The sequence below is a fragment of the Pan troglodytes genome, chromosome 2 (assembly GCF_028858775.2).
Source record: "Pan troglodytes isolate AG18354 chromosome 2, NHGRI_mPanTro3-v2.0_pri, whole genome shotgun sequence".
Taxonomy (NCBI): domain Eukaryota; kingdom Metazoa; phylum Chordata; class Mammalia; order Primates; family Hominidae; genus Pan; species Pan troglodytes.
This window is the reverse complement of record NC_086015.1, coordinates 19,805,580-19,829,456: the sequence shown is the minus strand read 5'-3', so window position 1 is coordinate 19,829,456 and position 23,877 is coordinate 19,805,580. Positions and strand designations below refer to the sequence as shown.

The window sequence follows — 23,877 nt, the reverse complement described above, 5'->3', positions numbered from 1 at the left end:
GAGTTTTTCACCCTTAACTGTGATATTAGCTGTGGGTTTTTAAATAAATGATCTTTATCATGGTAAAGAAGTTCCCTTCTATGATGTTGAGTGTTTTTTATCATGAAAACATAGTGGATTTTATAAATGCTTTTTCTTTGCATCAGTTGAGATTATAATGTTTTTATTCCTTTCATTTTATTAATGTGATATATTAAATATTTTAAAGTGTACAACCACCCTTACATTCCTGGTATAAGTCCCACTTGGACATGGTCTACAATTCTTTCAATATGCTGCTGAATTTGGTTTGCTAGTATTTTGTTGAAAATTTTTACATAATCATAAGGGATGTTAGTTTATTGTTTCCTCATGATGTCTTTTTCTAGTTTTGGTATGAAGTGTCTAGTTTTGGCCTCAAGAAATGTGGATATCCAGTTGTCCTAGCGCTATTTTTTGAAGAGTATTCAAGTGCTCCCTCTTCTTTTATTTTGAGAAGAATTTATGTTGATTCTTTAAATTTTTGGTAGACTTCATCAGCAAAGCCATATAGTCCTAGGCATTTCTTTGTTGGGAGGTTTTAATTCTTGATTCAATCTCTTTATTTGTTATAGCAGGGGTCCGCGACTGCCAGGCCACAGATGGTCCACGGCCCATTAGGAACTGGCTGCACAGCAGGAGGTGAGCGGCCTTCAAGGGAGCATTACTGCCTGAGCTCTGCCTCCTGTCAGATCAGTGGCAGCATTAGATTCTCATAGGAAGCCTATTGTAAACTGTGCATGCAAGAGATCTAGGTTGTGCACTCCTTAGGAGAATCTAATGCCTGATGATTTGAGGTGAAACGATTTCAGCCCAACGCCCCCTGCTCCATGGAAAAATTGTCTTTCACAACACCAGTCCCTGGTGCAAAACGAGGTGGGGGACCACTGTGTTATAGGACTGTTCAGTTTTCTATTTCTTGGGTCAGTTTTGATAGTTTGTATGTTTCTAGGAATTTGTCCATTTTGTATAAATAGGCTAGTTGGCTTACAATTAAAATAGTAATCTTTTATAAGGTCAGTAGTAATGTGCCTACTTTTGTTTTTTATTTTAGTAATGTGGGTCTTCTTTTTGTCAGTCTAGCTAAAAGCTTATCAGTTTTGTTGATGTTTTCAAAGAACTAGCTATTTTCTATTTTAATTATTTTATTCTTTAGCTCCAGAATTTCTATTTAGTTCCTTTCTGTGACTTCTATTTTTTAACATCAATATTCTCTAATTGGTGAGATGACATTCTGGTTCCCTTTAGTTCATTGTCCAGGGTTTTTTTTTTTAGTTCTGTGAGCATATTTAAGGCAGTTGATTTAAAGTCTTTGTCTAGTAAATTCAGTGTCTGGCCTTCCTCTGGGACAATTTCTGTTAATTTCTTTTTCTCTTGTGACCAGGATATAGTTTGATCTTTATTTGCATGCCTCAAATGTTTTTGTTGGAAATTGGATATTTTGAATATTGTAGCTGGAGAGCCAATGTTTCCCCCTCCCTGGGGATTGTTATTGCTGCTTGTTCTGGTGGTTGTTTAATGAGTCTTTTAAAACTATTTTTGTAAAGTCTGTGTTCTTCATTGTGTATGTCCACTGAATTCTCTGTTCATTCTCTTGGCAATCGGCTATAATTTGGCAGAGGTTTTCCTAAATGCCTCGATCTCCCCCCAACAACTCCCCAAAAAAGCCCAAACAAAAACAAACTCTCCTAGATTTTAGAAATTGCTTCTGTGTTGGGGTACATAATGCTCAGCCAAGCTTCTTACAGTTCTGTCCTAGTCTTCACTTTTTGCTTGCGCAGAGCTGAAAGATCAGCCAGAGGTGAAAGTTTAGGGTCTTCATGAGTCTTCTCTGAGCATATGGCCAGTCCTGGACACGCATGTGGCCTCTAGGTTTTCTATTATATATGGGAGCTTTCAAAACCTTTATTTTCATATGCATCTCCTTCTCCAGCTTCTTCCTTCCTGGGTCTTTAGATGTTTATTGTTTGCCCCAGTTGTTACCTGTTACACACAGATGAGAGAGATATGCTTTTGACAGACACCACTGGGAAAGATGCTTCAGTACTAGGAATCTCCAAGCATGGTGGAACAAAGACAAGCCCTTGACCCAATCCTTCAGGGAGCCACTACATAGTTCAAAACATACAACCACAATTTTTTGAGAATAAGGTCCATATTAGTTTATCTGGTACCCAGAACAGGCACCAGATGTGGGCTGCTATCATGGATGCTGCCATGTAGGGGGAGTTGGGAGTGGTGTGCAGTAAATTAAAATTCCACAGCGTTTTCCTATGAAAACCTAGCAGCATCTTTCTTCATTATATGTTCCTCTGGTTGTTATAAGGTTTTAATTGAATTCTAGAATTATGAAAATGTTGATTCTGGCTGTTTTGCCACCTATTCATTGCTTTGTGAAGGGATGGAGATTTGGAGTTCTTATTCTGCTATATATTGTGATGTTATTCCCACTTTTTTGAGTGAGCTGAATATAAGTAGATATAATGTTCATTATCTTGAGCCATGAAAAAGCCTAATTTGTTTAATATATTGTGTTTAAAAGTAAGGATTGTACATCTTTACATTTTCTAAAAGGTTAAGCCTTTCTTCAGATACTTGAATATTCCTGTTAACATAGAGAAAAATACCATTTGTCTGTTGCTAGCTAGTCATTTTATTGAAGTTGTTTTTGCCAGATTTTAAGGAACATAACTACTGAGTTCCTTTTGCTTTTTGTAGTAAGCTCACCATTCTAAGAAATCATTAATTTAAATCAGTCTTTCTCAAATGAGGGGTGTTATTGTTCTCCAGGGGACATTTGGCAATATCTGGAAATATTTCTGGTCATCACAATTTAGGGGAATGAGTTATGCTACTGGCATCTAGTGGGTAGAGACCAGAGATGCTACTAAACATCCGGCAATGGATAGGAGTGGACCCCATGACAAAGAATTATATGTCCTAAAATGTTGGTAGTGCCAACATTGAGAAACCCTGATGTGAATTTACCAGATCTAGATTTCCTTAAATTGGTTCATATATGTATTGCTGTAAAGTTTAGTGACTAAATTTGGACCTAACCACTTTAACTTTTTCAGAAGGAAGTGTCAAAAAAGGAAAACAGTATTATCTGTGAATAGGGTAATAGGGAGATGTCAATCTAAAATTGCATTATTTTCTTTTTTTGTGATATCGTCATATAATTGAATTTCTTTAATGTTAATAATTTAATTATTAAACTTTGTCATGCGGAAAAGACATTAATGAACCCCTGTGAATTAAGACCAATTACCAATTTTACCATTCCTCAATGTCTTTGGAGTATTTTGAAGCAAAATTAATTTGCATTTCATTTTGTGTGTCAGATGTCTTGAAGGTTAGTTTGTTAGAATAGATCTAAACAGGATTTAAACATTGCATATGATTAGTTTCCTAAGTCTCTTTCTCTACTAGGTTCCCCTTCCCTTTTAAAAAATGAATGTATTTATTGAAGAACTTGTGTCATTTGTTCTGTAGGATTTCCCACATTCTACTTTAGCTAATTGTATCTTCACAGTGTTGTTTAACATATTCCTCTTTTTTTTGGTAAATCAGTAGCTTTAAAGATTTTATTAGATTCCACTGTTGTTTGTTTTTAAGAAAGACTGTCAGGTATAATAAAGCAATTGTCAATATGCATATAGCCACCTATCACTTTATCCTGTATGTCATGTGTATTATAGGTTGATATATATGCATATATATACACACATACAGACATGTAGATAAACATACGTACATTATTGCACAAGTGGGTGCATAACAAGTTGCTCTATTCCTAGTGATAATACCAGTCTGTACAAATGTTGTCAACTTGATTCATCATGTTTCCTACCAACCCTTTACCTAATGTTTTCATTGGGGTTTAGCAAAAATTATTTTTCTTAAATTATTTCCTTTGTAGTACCATGTGACCAAATTAATATTCTATGTACATTCATTATATCTTGGTCATTTGCTTTTGCCTTTGAGGGAAGGAAATATTTTATTAACTCAGCTTGGTCAGTACAGTGCATTGCATATGATAACCATGCCCTATGATTGGTTCTAAACCTTAGCTCTGAATTAGAATCACTTGTTTGAAACTATAAATTCCCAGGCTCCACCCCTAATGATTTCTGATTGGTTTAACAGCCTTTGTGCTGGAAGAAAACAGACTGGCAGAGTAAAATGTATCTGTTTCACACATTTTAGTAATTTATTGAGGAAAGCATTGTTTTTTGTAATTCTTAATACATTGGTATGCATCTGATTCATCTGTGTAACTTGTAACAGGCAATCATAATTCATGATTTACAAGGAATACAAACAGTATAATGTAAAAATTGTCTCTTCCATCTCTATTCACATCAATCCCAAGTCATCTGGTTTCCTGTACTGTAGCCAACCAATATTATTTTGTTTATACCTAGAGATTTTATGACTATATAAGCAAGTATCAATTACCCTCATTTTCCAAATGAATTATCCAGTTGTTTCAGGATGATTTGTTGGAAAGATAATATTTTACTGTCTTGAACTGCCTTTGTACCTTTGTCAGAAATCAGTTGACTATATATGTGTAGCTCTATTTATGGACTCTTCTGTCACATTCCATTGGATCTATATGTTTATTCTTACTCCAATATCACTATCTTTGCTTTCTTTCTTTCTTTTTTTTGAGAAAGGGTCTTGCTCTATTGCCCAGTCTAGAGTGCAGTGACATGCTCTCAGCTCACTACAGCTTTGACCTCCCAGGCTCAAGCAATCCTCCCACCTCAGCCTCCCAAGTAGCTGGGACTACAGGTGGACGTCATCATGCCTGCTTAATTTTTAATTTTTTTGTAGAGACAGGGTCTTGCCATGTTGCCTAGGCTGGTCTTGAACTCTTGGGCTCAAGCAGTCCTCCCACCTTGTCCTCCCAAAGCACTGGAATTATAGGCATGAGCCAATGTGCCTGGCCTTACTGGAGCACTCTAGTAGTATGAATCCCTCAATTTTATTAATTTTCAAAATTGCTTTGGTTTTTCTAATTTCTTTTCCTTTCCATATGAATTTCACATCAGTTTATTGGTTTCTACAAAAAAGCCCACTGAGATTTTGACTGTGATTACTTTTCACCTATAAATTAAATGAGGAAAAATTGAAATTATAAGAATATTGAGTCTTCCCAACCATGAGCATGGTACAGTAGTTTCCCATTATCCACTGTTTTGGTTTCTATAGCTTGAAACACCTGCAGTCAATTATGGTCCAAAAATATTAAAGTATCTTGTGAGAGACCACATTCATCTCACTTTCATTTTACAGTGTGTTGTTAAAATTGTTCTATTTTATTATTAGTTGTTGCTAATCTCTTATTTTGCCTAATTTATCAGTTAAACTTTATCATAGGGTATGTATGTACAGGTTGAGTATTCCTAGTCTGAAATGCTTGGGACTAGATGTGTTTGTGATTTTGGAATATTTGCATAAATGTAATGAGAGATCTTGGAGATGGGACGTGTAACCCAAAGGTAATTTTGTAAACTATTTTAAATTTGTACATGAAGCAAAGTTTCTGTTAAGTACTTATTTGTGGAATTTTCCACTTGTGGCATCATATGAGCACTCAAAAAGTTTCAGAGTTTAGAGCATTTCAGATTTAAATTGCCAGATTAAGAATGTTCAACCTGTGTCGGACAAAACATAGTATGTATAGGGTTCAGCACTACCTGAGATTTTTGGGCTTCCGTGGAGTGAGGGAGGGGTGGCATATATCTTCTGTGGATAAGGGGGGAGCTCCTGTATCTATTTTCTTTACGTTGTCTCTGATGTCTTTCATCAGTATTTTGTGATTTTCAGCATACAGAATCTGTACATATTTTGTTGAATTTATACCTTAGTATTTTTGAGTTTTGGGGTATTATTATAAATGGTACTGCTTTTTGTTTTGATTTCCAGTTGTTCATTGGTAGTATGTAGAAACAGCAATGGTAATCTATGACTTTGCTAAACTTATTAATTCTAGGCATTTTTAATAGATTCCATGGAATCTTCTATAAAGACAATCATGTTGTCCGTGAATGCAAGCACTTTTATTTCTTCCCTTCCAAACTATATATCCCTTATTCCTTCTACCCTTATGGCAGTGCTCTTTCTTTCAATATGATATTAAGTAAGAGTGATTAAGAGCAGGCATTCTTGCTTGTATCTCATCTTAGGAAGAAATTAGTGGTTTCCTGGTAATTTTATATTTATTTAAATATATAAATCTCAGTATAGCGATCACTTAGCAAAGGAATCTTAGTTAATTTTATTTACTAGGTTGCCCTCCAGTTTTCCTCATAGGATTCATCAACTGGTATATCTTGTGATTCCTAAGGAACTGTATGTATGTCTGTCTCCCTCTGTCACAGATACACACAACAAACTTTTAGGAGAGCACTTATTGCACTGCTTTGTAGTTTACTTTTTATTTCTCTTTCTCCCTTATTAGAAGGTGAGTACTTAGAGCAATAAGAAATGGTGCCTACCGGTAGCTCTAGGAACTTAATGTTGTGAGCAATTGATATTAGGTTGGACCATATGAAATTGCCGATGTTAGTTTATAACCTATAAAATTTTCTATCTAGTTGGGACAAAAACAAAATAACAAGGAAAAAAAAACCATGGTACTTCTGCTGACAAGATAAAATCATCAGTATGTGAAATGTTTGTGCATGAGAAATTGTTCATTACTGTTACATGTTAAGGAAAATCGTAGAGGTGGACATACTGATGAAATGAGTGAGACACAGCCCCTACCTTAAACGATGCTCACTCTGTGGAAGACTGGGCCTTTACAGTATTCAGATGTGTGCTTTTGTTTGGGTTTCTTTTGGTTTTGGTTTTGTTTTCTTACAGAGACAGGGTTTTGCTGTGTTGTCCAGGCTGGCCTCCAACTCCTGAGCTGAAGTGATCCTCTCACTTTGGCCTCCTAAAGTGCTGGGATTACAGGCATGAGCCACTGTGGCTACCTCCCTCCTCTTTTTTAATAGAGATGGGTTTTCAGATGTGTTTTAACTCTATGATTAATCTATGCACAACCTATGCACATATTTACTCTCAGTTTGGATTAACTCATTATCCTAGCTTCCTATCTCTCAGTGTCTTGGATTATAAGACACTTTGGCAATAACTTCTATATATAAATTGAGACGATTGACATACTTTGATAATTTTATATGAAAAGATGCTCATACATTTTTCAGTTTCATGTAACTTAAATGTTTGTTAGTTAGCAGCTAGTGGGTTAAATAGTGTAGTAAAATAAAGGGCACCAAACACTTTTCCTTTTGTAGCAACTTTATAGAACAGAAAGACTTTAAAGCAGTCATAGTCATAGCAGGAAAAATAAAACTTTCTTACTTGAATATTTCTGTGTAGTGTTTTTTAAATTGTAAATTATAGGTGAAGAGACACTGTAGTACTTTTTATCCTTAGGCTGTTAACTTAAGCTGGTCTTAATAACCCCATATTACAAATCAGGGAAAAGGAAATACATGAGAGATTTTGCGTAAGTTTCATGAAACCTGAAACTATTCTTGTGTTTACTGCTATATTCCGTGCATTTAGCATATAAATAGTTATTAACAAACAATTATTGAGTAAATATTTGTGGAGGTAGGAGGCTAGGCTAGGTGGATTTGGTTAAAGTAAGAAAATTTAATTTTTCTATAAGATATGTAAATTTTAGTTAATACAATGAAAATCATTGCAATTACATGTTGCCTGATAAGCATCAAGAGCCACATAGTTTTTGAGGCAGTTTGATTTGGTAAATGCCATAGTAACAGAAGGCGGTTTTCAATCAGTCAGAAATATGCTCGTGATATTGTTTTGAGCTTGACTATTAATATAACAAGATTAAAACATAATTATGAAAACCTGTAAAGCCTCTTCTATTTGAAACCTTTGTTTAAAATACATGACTCAGGGAAGACATTAACTTTGTAAATGGACGTACTCAAGAAATTAATTTTCTTTGGTATTTGCTGCCACCATATGGCAGACTAATTCTATTACCATATCTGTTACATGCTGTAGAACGTAAAATAATGTACCTTTAATATTTTCTGATGAGGTTGATTTGTTCATAAGTAATTTTGACATGAGAAGAAATAACAGATTTTTATGTTTAGAACTATAGCTGACCTTCCTCCAACTATCCAAGGATAGTTTATGTCTTCTAACATTTTAGAAGGCATTAATTACTACAATAGTAATTACTATAACAAAGATGATTCTTTGTCATAGCATTGATGACGATTCTTTCAGAACAATAAGAAGTGTGTGGGTGGTGCAGTGGCTCACTCATGTAACCCCAGCACTTTGGGAGGCCAAGGCAGGAGGATCGCTTGAGCCCAGGAGTTTGAGACCAGCCTGGGCAACATAATGAGACCCCATCTCTACAAACAAATTAAAAAATTAACTGGGTGAGGTGATGCACGCCTGTGGTCGCAGCTACTCAGGAGGCTGAGGTGGGAGGATCATTTGAACCCAGGAGGTTGAAACTACATTTGGGCCACTGTACTACAACCTGGGTGACAGGGCAAAATTTTGTCATAAAAGAAAAACAAAAGAAATGTGGTTGGCCCCACACTTTTACGTAGGGAATGTAATTCTGACATTTGTTCTTTCTAGGTCATTGCACTTGAGAATTATGGCTCCGTAATTTTTTAGGCCTAATTTTATTTATGTGAAGACAAGCCATTTCACTAAAATTAACTTGTGGGAATTTTATTTTTTATCTTGGGAAAAGTATTATACAAGAATATGTAATATTCTTAGAAAAATTATTATATATGAATTTTAAAATAGAAGCAACCCAAATATTTACTCTTAGGAAATTAAATACAGTATTTTTGAATGGAATGTCATATTCAGGGTGTTGCGGAATATTTAAGGTCCACATTGTTAAATGAGGAGTGATGGAGACAAGCAAGTTACTAAATAATATGTATGTATTATCCTAACCTTTAAAAAAGTATATATATATATACTTTTTATATATAATATATGTATAAAATTACCAGAGTTTTCTTTGAGAGATATTGCAGTGATTTCTTAAATTTATGTATTACTGAAATGAGTATGTTCTACATATTCAAAAAGCGTATAGATTGAATATTTTAAACTTTTCATAGGCAGTTTCTTAAATCAACACATCCCCATGGGTAAATAATTGCTGATTAGTAAGTAACTGAATATATTATTAGTGAATGCATTTGAAAAGTTTGTGTGTGTATATGTGTGTGTGTGTGTGTTTGTGTTTAAGATTTATGAGAATGACTTGTTGCTAGGAATTCTAAGAAACAAACACCACTTTTTAAGTCTCTTCTGGGAAGCCAATTCTGTTTAATATATAAAGAAAGCCTTTAAAAAATGTTTTGTTGCCCAGATTAGTATTTTTTTCTTGATAGAAGGATAAAAGTAATTCTGAATTAATAAAATCCAAAGTAAGTTTTTGAATATTATCCAATAATTCAATGTTTTGTTAAGGTACTAGTTATTTATAAATAACATAGCCCTTAATTTCTAGGATCAGCGTATTCTTTCTTTTGATATCTGTTTTCTGCTACAGGCCTGTGATTGGAATTGAAACAGTACAACTGCCTCCACCAGAGGAAAATAGTATGGGAATTCCTATTATGGTAGGTTATTTTCTAGTAGTCTCTTGCGGTAATATAGGCAGCTCTTGTAATTTGTTAGTTTGTTGCTGTTTAAGCCTCCTTGTAACTTAGCTTTCATACATAGCTGTATATGAGTAAATAGTGTCAGCCAAAAAGTCCTTTATTGTAGAAACATTTATAGTAGTGGACCCTGTGTTAGTGGAAGACTTAGTATAGCCGTTTTATAATTCAAATAAATTTTCAGTGGTGGGGGCTTATAAATCTAAGATCTCTGTCTTGGAGAAGAAAATGTTAAACAGCTGAAAATAATGGTATCGCAACTAGTTTTATTTTGTTCTGAAATACTAAATTACTAAAGGTTTTCAAACTTGGGTTAGATGTATGCATCCTTTTGCTCATAGCTCATTCTCTTACATGTGAAATGATTGTGCTGCACACTTTAAACATTAACAGCCATTCAGTAATCACTGGGGAACCTCAATTATTTGAGTGACTCCTATGTTTTCATGAAAGTAGTTTTTAAAAAATCTCACAACCTCCAGGTGTGTTGGACTACAGGCACTAGTGAAGATAGGATAAGCTTGTTTAATATCATTGGTAGTATTTGTTAGGCTTCTTATTTCAGATTCAAACATATTGAAATATTTTTTAGAGTATAAAAGGAGAAAATTATGGCCCAGTAATTGATTTTTTTGTCATTACTAAGGTGCAGTATGCTGTACTTTTTGTTAAATACCTTATGATCCCAAACAGTAATACCATTTGATATCAAGTAGACTTGATGTAAAGTTGTTTCAGAACAAAGAATCATCCTTACTGGGTTTCTGTAATAATTTGTTTTTAGTTTCATTAAAGTTTTGGGGTTTTGGTTTTTGGTTTTTCCTTTGCAACAAGGTCTCACTGTTGCCCAGACTGGAGTGCAGCGGCATGTGATCAGGGCTGACTGCAGCCTCAACCTGCCGGGCTCAAGCGATCATCCCACCTCAGCCTCCCGAGTAGCTGGGACTACAGGTGCATGCCACCATGCCCGGTTAATTTTTGTATTTTTAGTAGAGATGGGGTTGTGCCATGTTGCCCAGACTGGTCTTGAACACCTGGGCTCAAAAGTGAACTGCTCACCTCAGCCTCCCAAAGTGCTAGAATTACAGGCCTGAGCCATTGTATTAAACTTTTTAATTTTTTCTCTAAAAAAAAAAAAAAAGTGATTAAAAAGCTGTTATGTTGGAAACTGCAGATTTTATTCATCTGTTTTCTGATAGGATAGGGGTAGATTATTGGGAACACACCGTTTACCTGATTGTTTTCTTCAAATTGGAGTGAATCGGGTCACATTCAGGATTCATGTTCCTTTTAGAAATTCTGAATTCTTTATGAAATCTCTGATTGTGAATCTTTACCTGGCCTTTTCAGGAGGGTCTAGATTACCTACCCATGATCACCTTTTAAAAAAGTACATAGAGTGACTTATTTGTTGTTCTGTGGGATGGCTGTTGGTAACTAGAGTTCCATTGGAAATTCACCCCCTCACACACTTTTTAAACCATTTTCTAGCCTGTGGCTTAATAAAGGCTTTAGATGAATTTTAACAATGCCCCTATCCTAATTCTGTTCCCAAACGAGCATTTGGATAATTGGTAAGCAAGACAGAAAAACAACAACGAAATGCCAACTTAATATAGTAAAATTTGATTAAGAAAATGGTAACAAATAGCAGATACCCTCAATATTATATAGCCAGTTTACCTTTTCTTTCCTGGAATGTGTGTTGGAGAAAAGGCAGAGTCACAAATCATTTAGCTAATTTTGCTTTTAATAACTGTATAAATTGTAATTATCATCTTTTACCACTGGATGGTGCTTTTCCATTGGTTACTGCAAACCCTTTCTAAATTTACTTAAGGGCACCATTTGAAAATTCATTTAAAAAACAATGAAATTAAGATAATGGTATAGTTTCCCATCTCAGCCTCCCGAGTAGCTGGGACTACAGGTGTACACCGCTGTGCCCAGCTCTATGATGCCATCTTTGATTATCATCTTAGAAACATTTTATTGTTGTTTTGGATTTTTTGTTTTGTTTTGTTTTGTTTTGTTTTGTTTTGCCAGAGTCTCACTCTGTTGCCCAGGCTGGAGTGCAGTGCCTCAATCTCAGCTCACTGCAACCTCAGCCTCCTGGGTTCAAGCGATTCTCCGACCTCAGCCTCCTGAGTAGCTGGGACTACAGGTGCGCACCACCACGCCTGGCTAATTTTTCTACTTTTAGTAAAGATAGGGTTTTGCTGTGTTGGCCAGACTGGTCTTGAACTCCTAACTGAAGTGATCCACCCACCTTGACCTCCCAAAGTGCTGGGATTACAGGCGTGAGCCACTGTGCCTGGCTTAGAAACATTTTAAATGTATTAACTTTTTAGGTGGTACTATCATTTACATGGCATCTATAGAAAACCACAATTTCTTAATTTATAAGGTTAAAATAAAGGTTTTTTAAAAATTGTCCCTGGCCAGGCGCAGTGGCTCACGCCTGTAATCCCAGTACTTTGGGAGGCCAAGGTGGGCGGATCACGAGGTCAAGAGATCAAGACCATCCTGGCCAACATGGTGAAACCCCATCTCTACCAAAAATACAAAAATTAGCTGGGCATGGTGGCGTGCACCTGCAGTCCCAGCTCCTCTGGAGGCTGAGGCAGGAGAATCGCTTGAACCCAGGAGACGGAGGTTGCAGTGACCTGAGATTGTGCCACTGCACTCCAGCCTGGGCAACAGAGCAAGACTCTATCTCAAAATAAAGAAAAATTGTCCCTGGTAATTATTTTGTCTTTTCTCCTATCCAGTAGCTGTTCAAACTGCTTTCACTGAAGCCCTTTTATTTCACAAATACTATTTTCAAATTCTGCTTTTTTAGCTACCAAATGACTTTTTGTTAGCTACCCTACTTAAATGAGTTGAGTACTTAAGTCTATAGAGTCTATTTGTGATTGTAACAGATTATGGAGATCTTAATTCAGGGAAATAATTTCTTCTAATAAAGCATTCTCTTATTCTTTTAAAGATCAAAATAAAACAGACTCTAGAATAACAGTGTCCCTTAACAACTTACTCTGAGGACTTGTTTCTCCAGTCTGGTGTGCTGTTATTTCCTTTTGTGTTCTTTGTAGGGTTATTTAGATAAAAAATAAAGTCATAAAAACAAGCATCTTAAACTACCCTGTTCTGTAGTCTGCTCTTCATTTGCTATTTTATAGCTTTTGAGTTATGAATTTATAGGGGATTGTAGGTCAGCAAGTTTAAAGTCACTCACAGTAGGCTTGGTTTGCCTTTGAGTCTCAGGCTTACAGGAGTTATGGGTTAAATGACTTTGGCTTTGCAGGTTTGCTTCTTGGCAGTGAGTCTTCACATAGGCAGTGTTCAAGTTGTGGTCTTAACTCTTAGAATGTGAACTTTGTCATGTAACCACTCTAGGCCTTATTTTTCTTACCTATAAAGTTGTGATTTTGTTTAGCAAATAAGGATCATGGCTAAGGACAATGTTACTTAGGGGGAAAAAAAAAGGAGAGAACAAATTACTCATAATCCTGCCACTGACCTAACTCATGTAGTGTTGATGCTAAAAATGAAAAAGAAAAAAACGTCTTCTATTTAACGTAATTAAGATTATTTTGTTTATACTGCAGTGTTGTATTCCATATAATATTTTTTAGTATATCCCATGTTTTAGAAATTCTTTAAAGATTTTATTTTTAAATATTAGATATAGTTTCACTATGTGATATATACTGTATTTTAAATCATTTTATTGTTCAGCATTTAAATTTTCAGTCTTTTGTTGTAAATAATGCTTCACTGAAATCTTGATATGTAAATTTTTATAGGCCTCACATTATTTTCTTATGTCTCAATTCCTGCAAGTAGAAATGCTAGCTTAAAGTTTGAAATACTTATCAATGGTATTGATAGCTGTTGGCAAGTTTTTTTTTTTTCTCCCAGAGAAGTTGTCCCAGTTTACTGTTTCACCATCCTACATGGGCTCTGGTTTAAACTAATTGTGATAGCCTACTGACTGTTTTCTCTGCCTTTAGTATCACCTTATTTTTAGGTCATCCTGACACTGTATGCACAGTAAGTTCTTTAAGATACGAGTCTTATTTTATAACTTTTTGCCTTAAAATTCTATAGGTTAAAGTGTATTTACTCTGTGTCATTCAACACCCTTCATGATCTCGCTGCTGTCTAATTTTCCACCTTATTTTATGCAAACCTATACATTTTGTGGATGAGGAGGTGGGAGGGGGATGTGCTAGGCAGAGGAAACAGCATCTGCAAGGGCATAGCTGCATGAAGTGGCATGGTATACTTGAATTGCAACAAGCACATTGATATATGTGAAACTTAAAGGCAGGCTGCTGGAAGTCTTTAGTATAGCATACTCAAACAAAATAGTTGACTAAATAAAAGTAGACAACATTTTATCTATGATTTAGAAAAGTAACTGGTGGTGTAGATAATTGTTAATCAGGACTTTTGGTTACAAATGACAGAAATCCAACTCAAATTGGCTTAAATGCAAAAGTATATTTACTGGCCAGGCAAGCAGATCTAGATCCAGGACTTGGTGACAGTGGGTTTCCCGTCCTCCCCCATTCTTTCATTCCTCCTATGAGCAGTTTTTGCTTACTGGGATTGTGTCATCACAATCCCGAAAGAAAAGAGAGTATTTTTCTCTGATAGCCTTGGCAGGAAAGTGAAGTCCTGAGGAAGACATTGTCTAGTTTCAGTCATGTGCTCTTTCCTGAACGAGACATGTTGCTAGGGGTGGGTAGTACTCTGGTCAGGCTTGGGTTTCTTGTATGTCTCAGGACCAGAGACTCTCCTTAAAGGAAAGGATCTGTGTGAAAGTACCTGTGTCTGTTACAAGGATGTATAGAACTAGAAGGAGAGTCAACAGTTGAGAGGCTAGTTAGGAGGTAGTTATGATAGCTTAGGTGAGGACTGAAGTGGGTTTGAATTAGGTCACTGTGAAGACAGAGTTTAGGAAAACTTTATGTAAAATGCATAGAACTTGGTGACTGACTAAAAGTGGGAGATGAAGTAAGGGAAGGCTACTGTGTGTTGGGCTACTTTGTACATGGTGATGCCATTACTATTAACCAACATGGGAATTCAGAAAAAGAACACTTTTGGGAAGTGGACTGCAGATGATAAGTAGAATTTTGACATGAGATTGTCCAAAAAGAGATTAAAAGGAGCTAGAAAAAAAGGGGGAGGGGGTGTGTAGAAGAAAAACCAAGTGAAAAGGACCAGAAAAGGGACCAGAAAAATAGGTAAAAATATTATGGACGCAACAAGAAGAGAGGTTATTGCCCAATATTGTAGAGTAGTTGAGAATAATGATGATTTTGTAATAAATTATCATTGGTGACCTTGGAGCAATTTCATTTGATTGGTGGAAAGCTAGATTGCAGTGGGTCAAAACAATTAAAAACAAACAAACAAAAGGAGTGGTAGCTTGGTGAGGAGGCAGGAAAGCTTTCTATAGGCCAAAATAAAGGAACAGAAGGTTAAACCAAAGCTGTAAGAAATGAATCAGAATTGAAAAAGTAAGGTCTATTAGAAGATAGATACAGTCTTGAATGAACCTTTTCCTCTGCAACTACAAGGTCTTCCCATTAGACTGCAAAGTCTTGAAGATTTGATGCCTGAGATGTAAGAAGTACTTAATAAATGAAAGATGACTATTGAATAAATGAAAGATCATAGAGAAAAAGTTGAAAATACAAATATGCTTGGAGACAAAGCAGAGAGAAGTTGATAGGATTCATCTTTGTTTTCTTTTTTCCTCTCTGAGGTAGAAAGCCAGGGGATAAGGCCTTTCTCCAACTTACCTTAAAGCATTGCTGTGAGGAACCAGTGGGAAGATCGATGTGAAACATTCTTAAACTAGAAGGTATTGGTCAAATGGAAGGAAGTAATACTTCATTTCTGGCATCTTAATTTTGAATAGGACTTCAAATCCGTTGATATTTGGTTCTCACCAGCTCAAAAACCCCATTTGCTTCCTTAACAACTGCTAATTTAACTTCTCTTAGGTGTCTGGTGTGTGGGAAGAGCCAAGCTTCGGAGACAGATGGGTCTGGGTTAGAATCCAGTTTTCCCTACTGCTTAGCCTTGTGATTTCCAGTGTTTAATTTGTCCAACTCAGATTTTTTGTCCGTGAAATTGGGATTTAAAAACTAGTTTGCAGGCATGTTGTTAGAATTAAGTGAATGTACATAAAGTGCCTACAACCATAGTAGCTATTCAAGTTACCTGGGATGTTTATCCCTGCCCCATATGAGTAGCCAACCTTCATGCCTTCAGACTGAAAAATGCCAGATAAAAGTATTATCTTATATTGAAACATTTCATCTTCCTGTTTATTATTCATCGATTTAGCTTATCTCTAAAACTGTGTAATTGTCTTCACAGTGACAGTACTTCAAATATTTTAAAGTTTTCATGTTCTCCCTGATTCCTTTTCAGACAATATCTTCAGCTTTATCAACCCTTTATGACATGGTTTCTACATTATGCATTATACTGGCTGCCCTTCTTGAAGGTATTCTAGTTTCATTACTCTAGTGGTAGTCTGCCCAGTGTCTAGTAATTAGCCTTGCTTTTCATAGAGAAGGAAGATGAGATTAATAGGAAACATTCTGGAGATAAAACTCATTTTAACAGGTCAAAATTAAGGTGTATTTTACTATTTCATCCTAAAGTATTCTGTTTTCTTATGTTTGACATTTTTCTTGCATGTCCATGGCATTTATAAAATGATTTCCTTGCAATTACCCTCTTCCTTCTTGCATGCTTACCCCCAATTTTGTTTGTATGTCCACGTCTATCCCACATCACTTGGGGAAATCCCGAATATTATAAGCTAATCAGGGTAATCCTATTCTGCCTAGTAGTGATTTGTTTGGGAAGTGTGATCAAAGCCTGGCCCTTTGCATTTCAGGGAAAGTCAGCTTGTGGGGCTTCTAGGAGTCTTCCTCATACCTGAAAAGGGAGACACGGAAGGATATTCCCACTTCTACTGCATGACAATATGTGTTTAATAGGATCCCATGAAGTATAACAATTAACATGTGGCTATGAAGGGAGTTATCCTAAAGTTCTTGCTGAGTCTGACAGAGGGAAAAGCTGAAAGGAGCGTAGGTCATATATGATGGCATTGGATAACTGAATCAGTCACCCTAAAGCCACCTTATTTTAATTCTTGATGTTTGTGATGATAATCCCTTTGTTTAAGCTAGTTGAGAGTAACATCTTATTTTATAAATTATTTTTGGCTTAGGATAGCCCTAATATTAACAAATGTGTTTAATATTCTATTACATAGAAAGTAGACACTGGTGGAAGGCCCATTAAGATGTCATGATGGGCCGGACATGGTGGCTCATGCCTGTAATCCTAACACTTTGGGAGTCCGAGGTGGGCGAATCACCTGAGGTCAGGAGTTCAAGAGCAGCCTGGCCAAAATGGTAAAATGCTGTCTTTACTAAAAATACAAAAATTAGCTGGGCGTGGTGGCGTGCGCCTGTAATCCCAGCTACTCGGGAGGCTGAGGCAGGAGAATCACTTGAACCCAGGAGGTGGAGGTTGCAGTGAGCTGGGATTGTGCCACTGCACTCCAGCCTGGGCGACAGAGTGAGACTCTGTCTCAAAAAAAAAAAAGATGTGATGATGGCAGCAGTGTTGGTATAGTGGTGAGCATAGCTGCCTTCTAAGAGGTAATGATGAGCGTCTAATTTTAAGATCAGCTATATTGGGTTGAAAGTTTTATAAGTAGTCTTACAAAACTGAATGTTCTAAATGTAAAACACAGACACACAAAAAATTTCTACAATACAGTAACTGATAGCGGATTTAACAACCTAGTTAGGAATGGGCTAATTATCAATTCTTATAGGGGCCTCTTCTTCCCATTTAAGAAGTTCAAAATTGTCTACAGCTAAAGGAGTTGACATCGTTTTACTCTGAATTAACATTGTTACAAGCATGGCTTTTTAAAAGTTTATCAAAGGCGTGAAAATTTATGTATAAAAGAAACTCCTGAGACACATTACAAACATACCTTCCTTCTTTCAACAATAGAAGGTGCTATGTAAAATTACAGCACTCTTTGATAAAAGGAACTAAAACTCTCTGAGTCATTACTTGAATTTAAAAATAGCTATGGTCAGTATTTTTGTCTCCACTCCAATATGGTTCAGAAAGACATGAATCATTTTTTTTTAGTATTTCCCAAACGATAGCCACTTTGAAACGGAAGTGATGTATGCAGTTGGGTTCAGTTTGTTTGTGAAATAACGAACGTACACTTCAGATACTGATCTTACTGTACTTTCGGGAATTCCTTGGACATCTCACATAATTATTGCTTATAAAGGTAAACATTTTGTAACCATAGCAACTTATTTTAAAACTGAAAATTTTCTCCCTTCAGCTTTTAAAGTGCATTAACTTCATACTACATTTACTCTGGCATCACCACATTGTAAAAACCAGAATGAATTGCACATAATCTTTCCTCAATCTTTTTTTAAGAAGGGCAAAATTCAGCCTGTTTAAAATAAAAATTTTGCACTCAACTGATTTTAATATGAGGGCTAAATTGTCTTTGATACAGTTGCTGAACAATAATTAACTTTGCAAATAATAATGTAGATTTCAGAGAATGTGTTTATCCTTGGCCTGATAGAACATAAGTCATATGTCAGAGATACTACTCATCACATATCTTAGCTAAAAATTTTACTAATCAGATTGACTAGGATATTTTAAAAAGTATCGCAACTTTAAAAAAAAGACCTCTAAAATGATGAGTCCTTTTCCTTAATTTCAAACTGCTTCTCAAGGTAATCAAAATTATGAAGAAAATAACCTAACTTTTAAAGACATTACTTAAATGCAGTACTACATACTTGCTAACAGAGTAGTTTTTCTCCCTTTCTTCCTTAGTTTTGGCATATTAGGTGTATTCTAGAAAACTAACCTGTGTTAGTTTGGCCTGTTGAATTTTTTACTTATATTCTTTTGGAAGGAAGTAATTCTCTTAAGGCTGAAATCTAAAAACAGTCATCTAAATATTGATTTAAACCTTAAGTTCATATGTGTAACTCTTGAATCTACACTTACTTGGAAAAGTCAGTGAAACTCTGTTTTCGTTAAGTACCTGCTACGTAAGTACATGTGTGTTGGGAGGAGGAAAGAGAGCAAAGTCAGCATTCTTCTAGTCCCCCATTATAGTGTTAAAATGTTACTAGTCTGCCTGTCTATAAAAACCTTCCTTCCTTTGAGGCACATACCATTTGGCTAGGTGATCCTTCTATTTCTTGTTGCTATCATCTGTCACATCTCATTCCCCAGTTCCACATCTGGATCATGTTTGTCTGTCATCTAGGTGATTTCATTTCTTTGTAGATGACATTTTGAACATACTTAACTATTTAACAACCTCCACACCAGTCATCTGTACTTGGCTGTAACCACCTCCACTTGGCTGTAACCACCTCAATGACCACATCCTACAACTTGTCTCATTTGCTGTAATTACCTTTGCTTCTGTATGTTTGTTCTTATCTATCCTAGACACCGTGAGCCATTGCTTTTAACTGCTCAACAGTTACTCATACTCATTTTTAACAATTATATATTATAAATGATAGTTTTGAATCTTCAACCATTTTCTGAAAAATGTGATAGCGTTTTTACATGGAATGTTCTAACTAGCAGACCATTGATTTCTTTGGCAAAGCACCCTTCCTATAAATTAAAGGAGGAGCAAAATAATGAGGTTTATGGAGAGTTTTATTAAAATATCCATTTATTTAGAGAATGGACAGTTAGAAGGTATCTGTATATGTCAGTTACAATTAATAACTTCATATGCTACACTCTTTCCTATGATGGACTTGGTAGCAGGTATAGTCTATATCTCAGCCTTCAGTATATACTGTCTTTTACTATCTTTTATCTTGTACTGGTTAGATTTTTACATGTATGACATAATACCCTATTTAAGTTGCATAAGGAGTTTGAAGGTGATATATGATACCCTATAATTCCTTGGCATGGTATGTATAGTAGAGATATGAATGTCTAATAATTGTTTAATCCGTGCTGTGGTATTTTTGGTGAGTGTTTTAAAAAGTAAGGTGTTCTTGCCAAAAGACTTTTAGATAATTTCAGTGTACTGGATTGAGTAGAATTGAGCCAGATCTCACCATTCTTTATGATTTTTTTAATATTCACCTAGATGTAGGCAACTTTGGGAGTTAACATTTCATTTAGAAGTCATGAGGGTAGATGCTAAGATAATGGGCTCTGTATTAAGTTTAAAACAGAGTTTGAGAACATGAAATGCACCTTAGATATTGATGTAACAAGTAACATTCTTCATTGTATAAATTTGGAAACTAAAAAAGTCCCAAATTTCTTAAACTCCAATAAGCACTGGTTGCTTAAGTCAAAAACCTGGGAGGTTTCTGATTATCATCTTCTCCATCACTCTTGTAGCCAGTCTATTAACATGTCCTATAAATCCTATTTCTAAAATATATTTCTTTTTTTTTTTTTTAAATGGAGTCTCGCTCTGTTGCCAGGCTGGAGTGCCGTGGTGTGATCTCAGCTCATTACAGCCTCCACCTCCCAGGTTCAAGCGATTCTCCTGCCTCAGCCTCCTGAGTAGCTGGGATTACAGGCATGCGCCACCACGCCCAGCTAATTTTTGTATTTTTAATAGAGACGGGGTTTCACCATGTTGGTCAGGCTGGTCTCAAACTCCTGACCTCATGATCCGCCCACGTTGGCCTCCCAAAGTGCTGGGATTACAGGTGTGAGCCACCGTGCGCGGCCTCTAAAATATATTTCTGTCTCTCCATCTATATGATCATGTCCTAATTCAGATCACCCACTCTGTTGGATTACTGCAGTGGTCTCCTAACTAGTCCTTTGACTTCCATTCTTCTACCCCTTTAATCCGTTCTTCGTATCAAAGCCACATAATGTTTTTAAAGCAAAAGCAAATCATGACTTCCTTAATTAAAAATTTTTAATGGTTCTCAATTAATGAAAAATACAAACTTCATAACTTGGTTTACAAGGCCTCTCTATCACATGACCATACCCACTTCTCCAACTGCATGTGATATTGTCCCTCATGATTGCTTGCCCAGCCACATGGGCCACCCATTAGTTCCTTGTCTTTCAGACATTTTTTTTTATTCGAGAATTTATCACAGTTGCAGTCATATAGTATTTATTTGTGTGTATGGTTCATTAGAACAAGGATTGACTATTCATAATTTTGTTTTCTCAGCTTGGCAGAAAGACTGGCACATAGTAGATGAATATATACTAGGTGAATGGATGGGGCAGATAAGTGATTGGCTGACTAGATGTTTCTGAGCCTCTGTTTCTCATTTAGAGATTTGATAACAGTACCCACCAAAATGGTGGCTGAAGATGATTGAGAATATTTGTGATAACTGTTTCCATCTCTTTCTCTCTCCTCTGATTGTCCTTAGCTTACCCAGGAAAATATGAATTATTTTCCAGCAGATTTCTGATTATTGTTTCTAGTACAATATGTTACAGCTCAAGTTTCTAACTCATTTTATTTATTGAAGATTTAAGTAGCCACATTGTACTGGAGTATGGATGTTGGAAGAACAGGGCTCGAAGGATATATGTCCACTCATAGATAATTAAAGGAAGAGTAAGATTATCATTTAGAGTTAGGCTCAGCTCCAAGTACGAGAGATGCAAAATTACAGTTTCTTAAACAAGGCAGGACTTTTTATTTCTCTCTAACATAAAAGTCAGAAAGTAGACAGTCCAAGGCTTGTATGGCAGTTCTGTTTGGCAAAGTCCTCAAAGACCCAGCTCCCTTCTAGCGTAGTTTCACTACCCTAGACTATGGTCCTTGTTTGGTTTAAGATAGTGGCCAATCATCTTTGTTCCAGGAAGCAAGCTGAATATGCTAGTTGGTCTTTAAGAAAGTTTTCTGAAAGGCACACAACACCTACTTAAAATTTTGGTCAAACTTTTTCATGTGGCTCCTAGCTACAAGAGAGCTGAGAAATGTAGTCTTTATTGTGTGAGGCTCTGTACTCACCTAAAGCTGAAATGGAAGCCTGGAGGAATGGACACAAAATACAGATCTCTGCAGAAAACACATGTAATATTAGAATGTGCTAACAATCTGCAGTATACAGTACTATTAATATTGGAAGGGTTAACAATTTATTATTACGAATGTAACGTACCAGTGGGATCACACCACTTGAGATTGTCAAACGATATTGGTTAATGGCCATTTTGGCATTATGACTGCATAAAAAATAAGTGTCCTGGATCATAAATATATTACCTGCAGAGAGTTAAGTCTGATCTATTATGAGGATTTTGAGTTGTGTTTTGAATATCTAGTGACTTTCTTGCAGTGGCTCTAATAATCACATAGATAATTGCATGGATTCTGGCCTGTGTAGCCTAGAAAGCAGCTATTCCTTGATTTCTCCCCACTCACCCTCTACCTCATTTTCTTTTAACTCTGTTCATAAGACTTTTTTTCCCTAAAGTATATGGATAGATGAGGCATACATAGCTCAAGAAGATTGGTGAGGATTCTTGATCTGTCAGAAATGTTTTCTATAACATTGTTTGAACCCACTTCCTTACTATCTTTCACCACAAGCTTTTTATTTTCAAATACTCAGAGACCAGCTTGTTACTTGCCACAGAGTAGCCACTTAATATACCCTGAGTATTCTATTCTATGATAATACGGAGTTCACAGATGTGTAAGACAAAAGCTCACCTTTTGTTTAGGTTGGATCTTGTTGCAGAAAGGAAAAATCGTTTGTGTCAAAAAAAGAAATTCAGGTGTAACAATTAGGAACCCAAAAATTATCTTCCAGTGACTTAATGTTTTTATAATCAGTAAAAAGGTTTAAGCCAGCTTTACCATTATGTGATTCTATTAATAGTAGGAGTAAGCTCTTAATAGGATACATTTTAGTATAAAGAATAGAAGGATTATAAAGCTGTCAGAGTTGAACTTGTTAGCTTATTAAAAACTTAATCTAATATGGCCTAAAAAATAAGTACCAAAGAAAATAACCACATCCCCTTGATATTTCTCTAAGTGGAAAAAAATGTTGAACTTACAGTTTGCACAATCTTTATCAGCAGTTTTTTATCGGAAGTACTTTCTCTGTTTCTAAGTTCTTAAATATTCACTTGTCTCCTTTTAAGATGTGAGTTCCTTGAGGGTAGGAGCCTGTCTTATTCAATAGAAGAAGACACAAAACAGTGCTGCTAATTTAAATAATTTAAAAACTGACATATTTCTCTTAGTATTTTTTATCTGCTTTTGATTTTATAATATACCATGGGCTAGTACTTTCTATCCTTTTTCCCAAAGGAATTTTACAGTCCCTAAACTGTAAAATCTAGTGAAGGTAGAAGAATGGAAGAGCCTGTAGTCTTTCTTGCCTAAGTTTACTGTTCCCTCTCCCCAATTAACACTTAGTATGTGCTTGTCTAGTTACTAGAGTCTAAAATGAGCTTTTAGCAGACTCTCAAGAGACCACTGAAAAGTCTGGGGACTTGGCAACTGAATGGGATCTCCAGACGTTAATCTGAATTACCTCACTTGTACTGGGTCAAGGGGAGGAGGAGTTTAATAGCCTTTGATCCACTCACTGGCTTCACAAGGGATATCATTCAGCTATCCCAAATATCCATAACAATAAGGTTATCTTGTTTAGATTTCACAACACTATGAAGTAAATTCTGTTAATGTCATTTAATAGATGTTAAAATGAGCACAGAGAGGTTACTAAATAAGTGAGTAGCCCAGGATCCCAGAATTAGGTTAGTGGGAAGCCTGGATTAGAACTTCAGGCAATTTGACCACAAAATAGCCTACATTCTCAAGCACTGTACTGTTACTCTATTTCTCTTAGACAAAAATCTTTGCAGGTTATTTTTTTCTTATATAAGTGTCAAGAAATTTAGGCTTAGGGAATTTAAGTGGTTTGTCCAAGGACACAGCTAGGAAATGATGGAAGCAGAATTGAACTTCAGGTGGGCTGACTCCTGAGCCCTTAGTTTTAACCATCACCCCATACCTTTGTTTTATATCCTGTCAACTTCTGAAATTTTA

The 23,877-nt window shown here is 35.9% G+C and overlaps 1 protein-coding gene across 15 annotated transcripts in view; it reads left to right on the top strand.

Annotated features, from left to right (window-relative positions):
* The window catches only part of ANKRD28 (ankyrin repeat domain 28), a 194,062-nt gene that overhangs the window by 39,099 nt on the left and 131,086 nt on the right, over window positions 1–23,877 (top strand). For 6 of the 15 annotated variants that reach the window (XR_008547220.2, XM_063805477.1, XM_063805487.1 and 3 more), the window contains one exon: window positions 9,620–9,689. The exons of 8 other annotated variants lie outside the window; for them this stretch is intronic. Coding sequence is in view for 5 of the 7 variants with exons in the window: in XM_063805477.1 (XP_063661547.1) it covers window positions 9,672–9,689 (18 nt within the window). In the remaining 2 variants the exon portion in view is untranslated. Of the gene's footprint in view, window positions 1–9,619; window positions 9,690–15,514; window positions 15,610–16,184; window positions 16,261–23,877 lie in introns of those variants that run through there. One more of the 15 variants, XM_016940051.4, reaches the window with a different exon arrangement.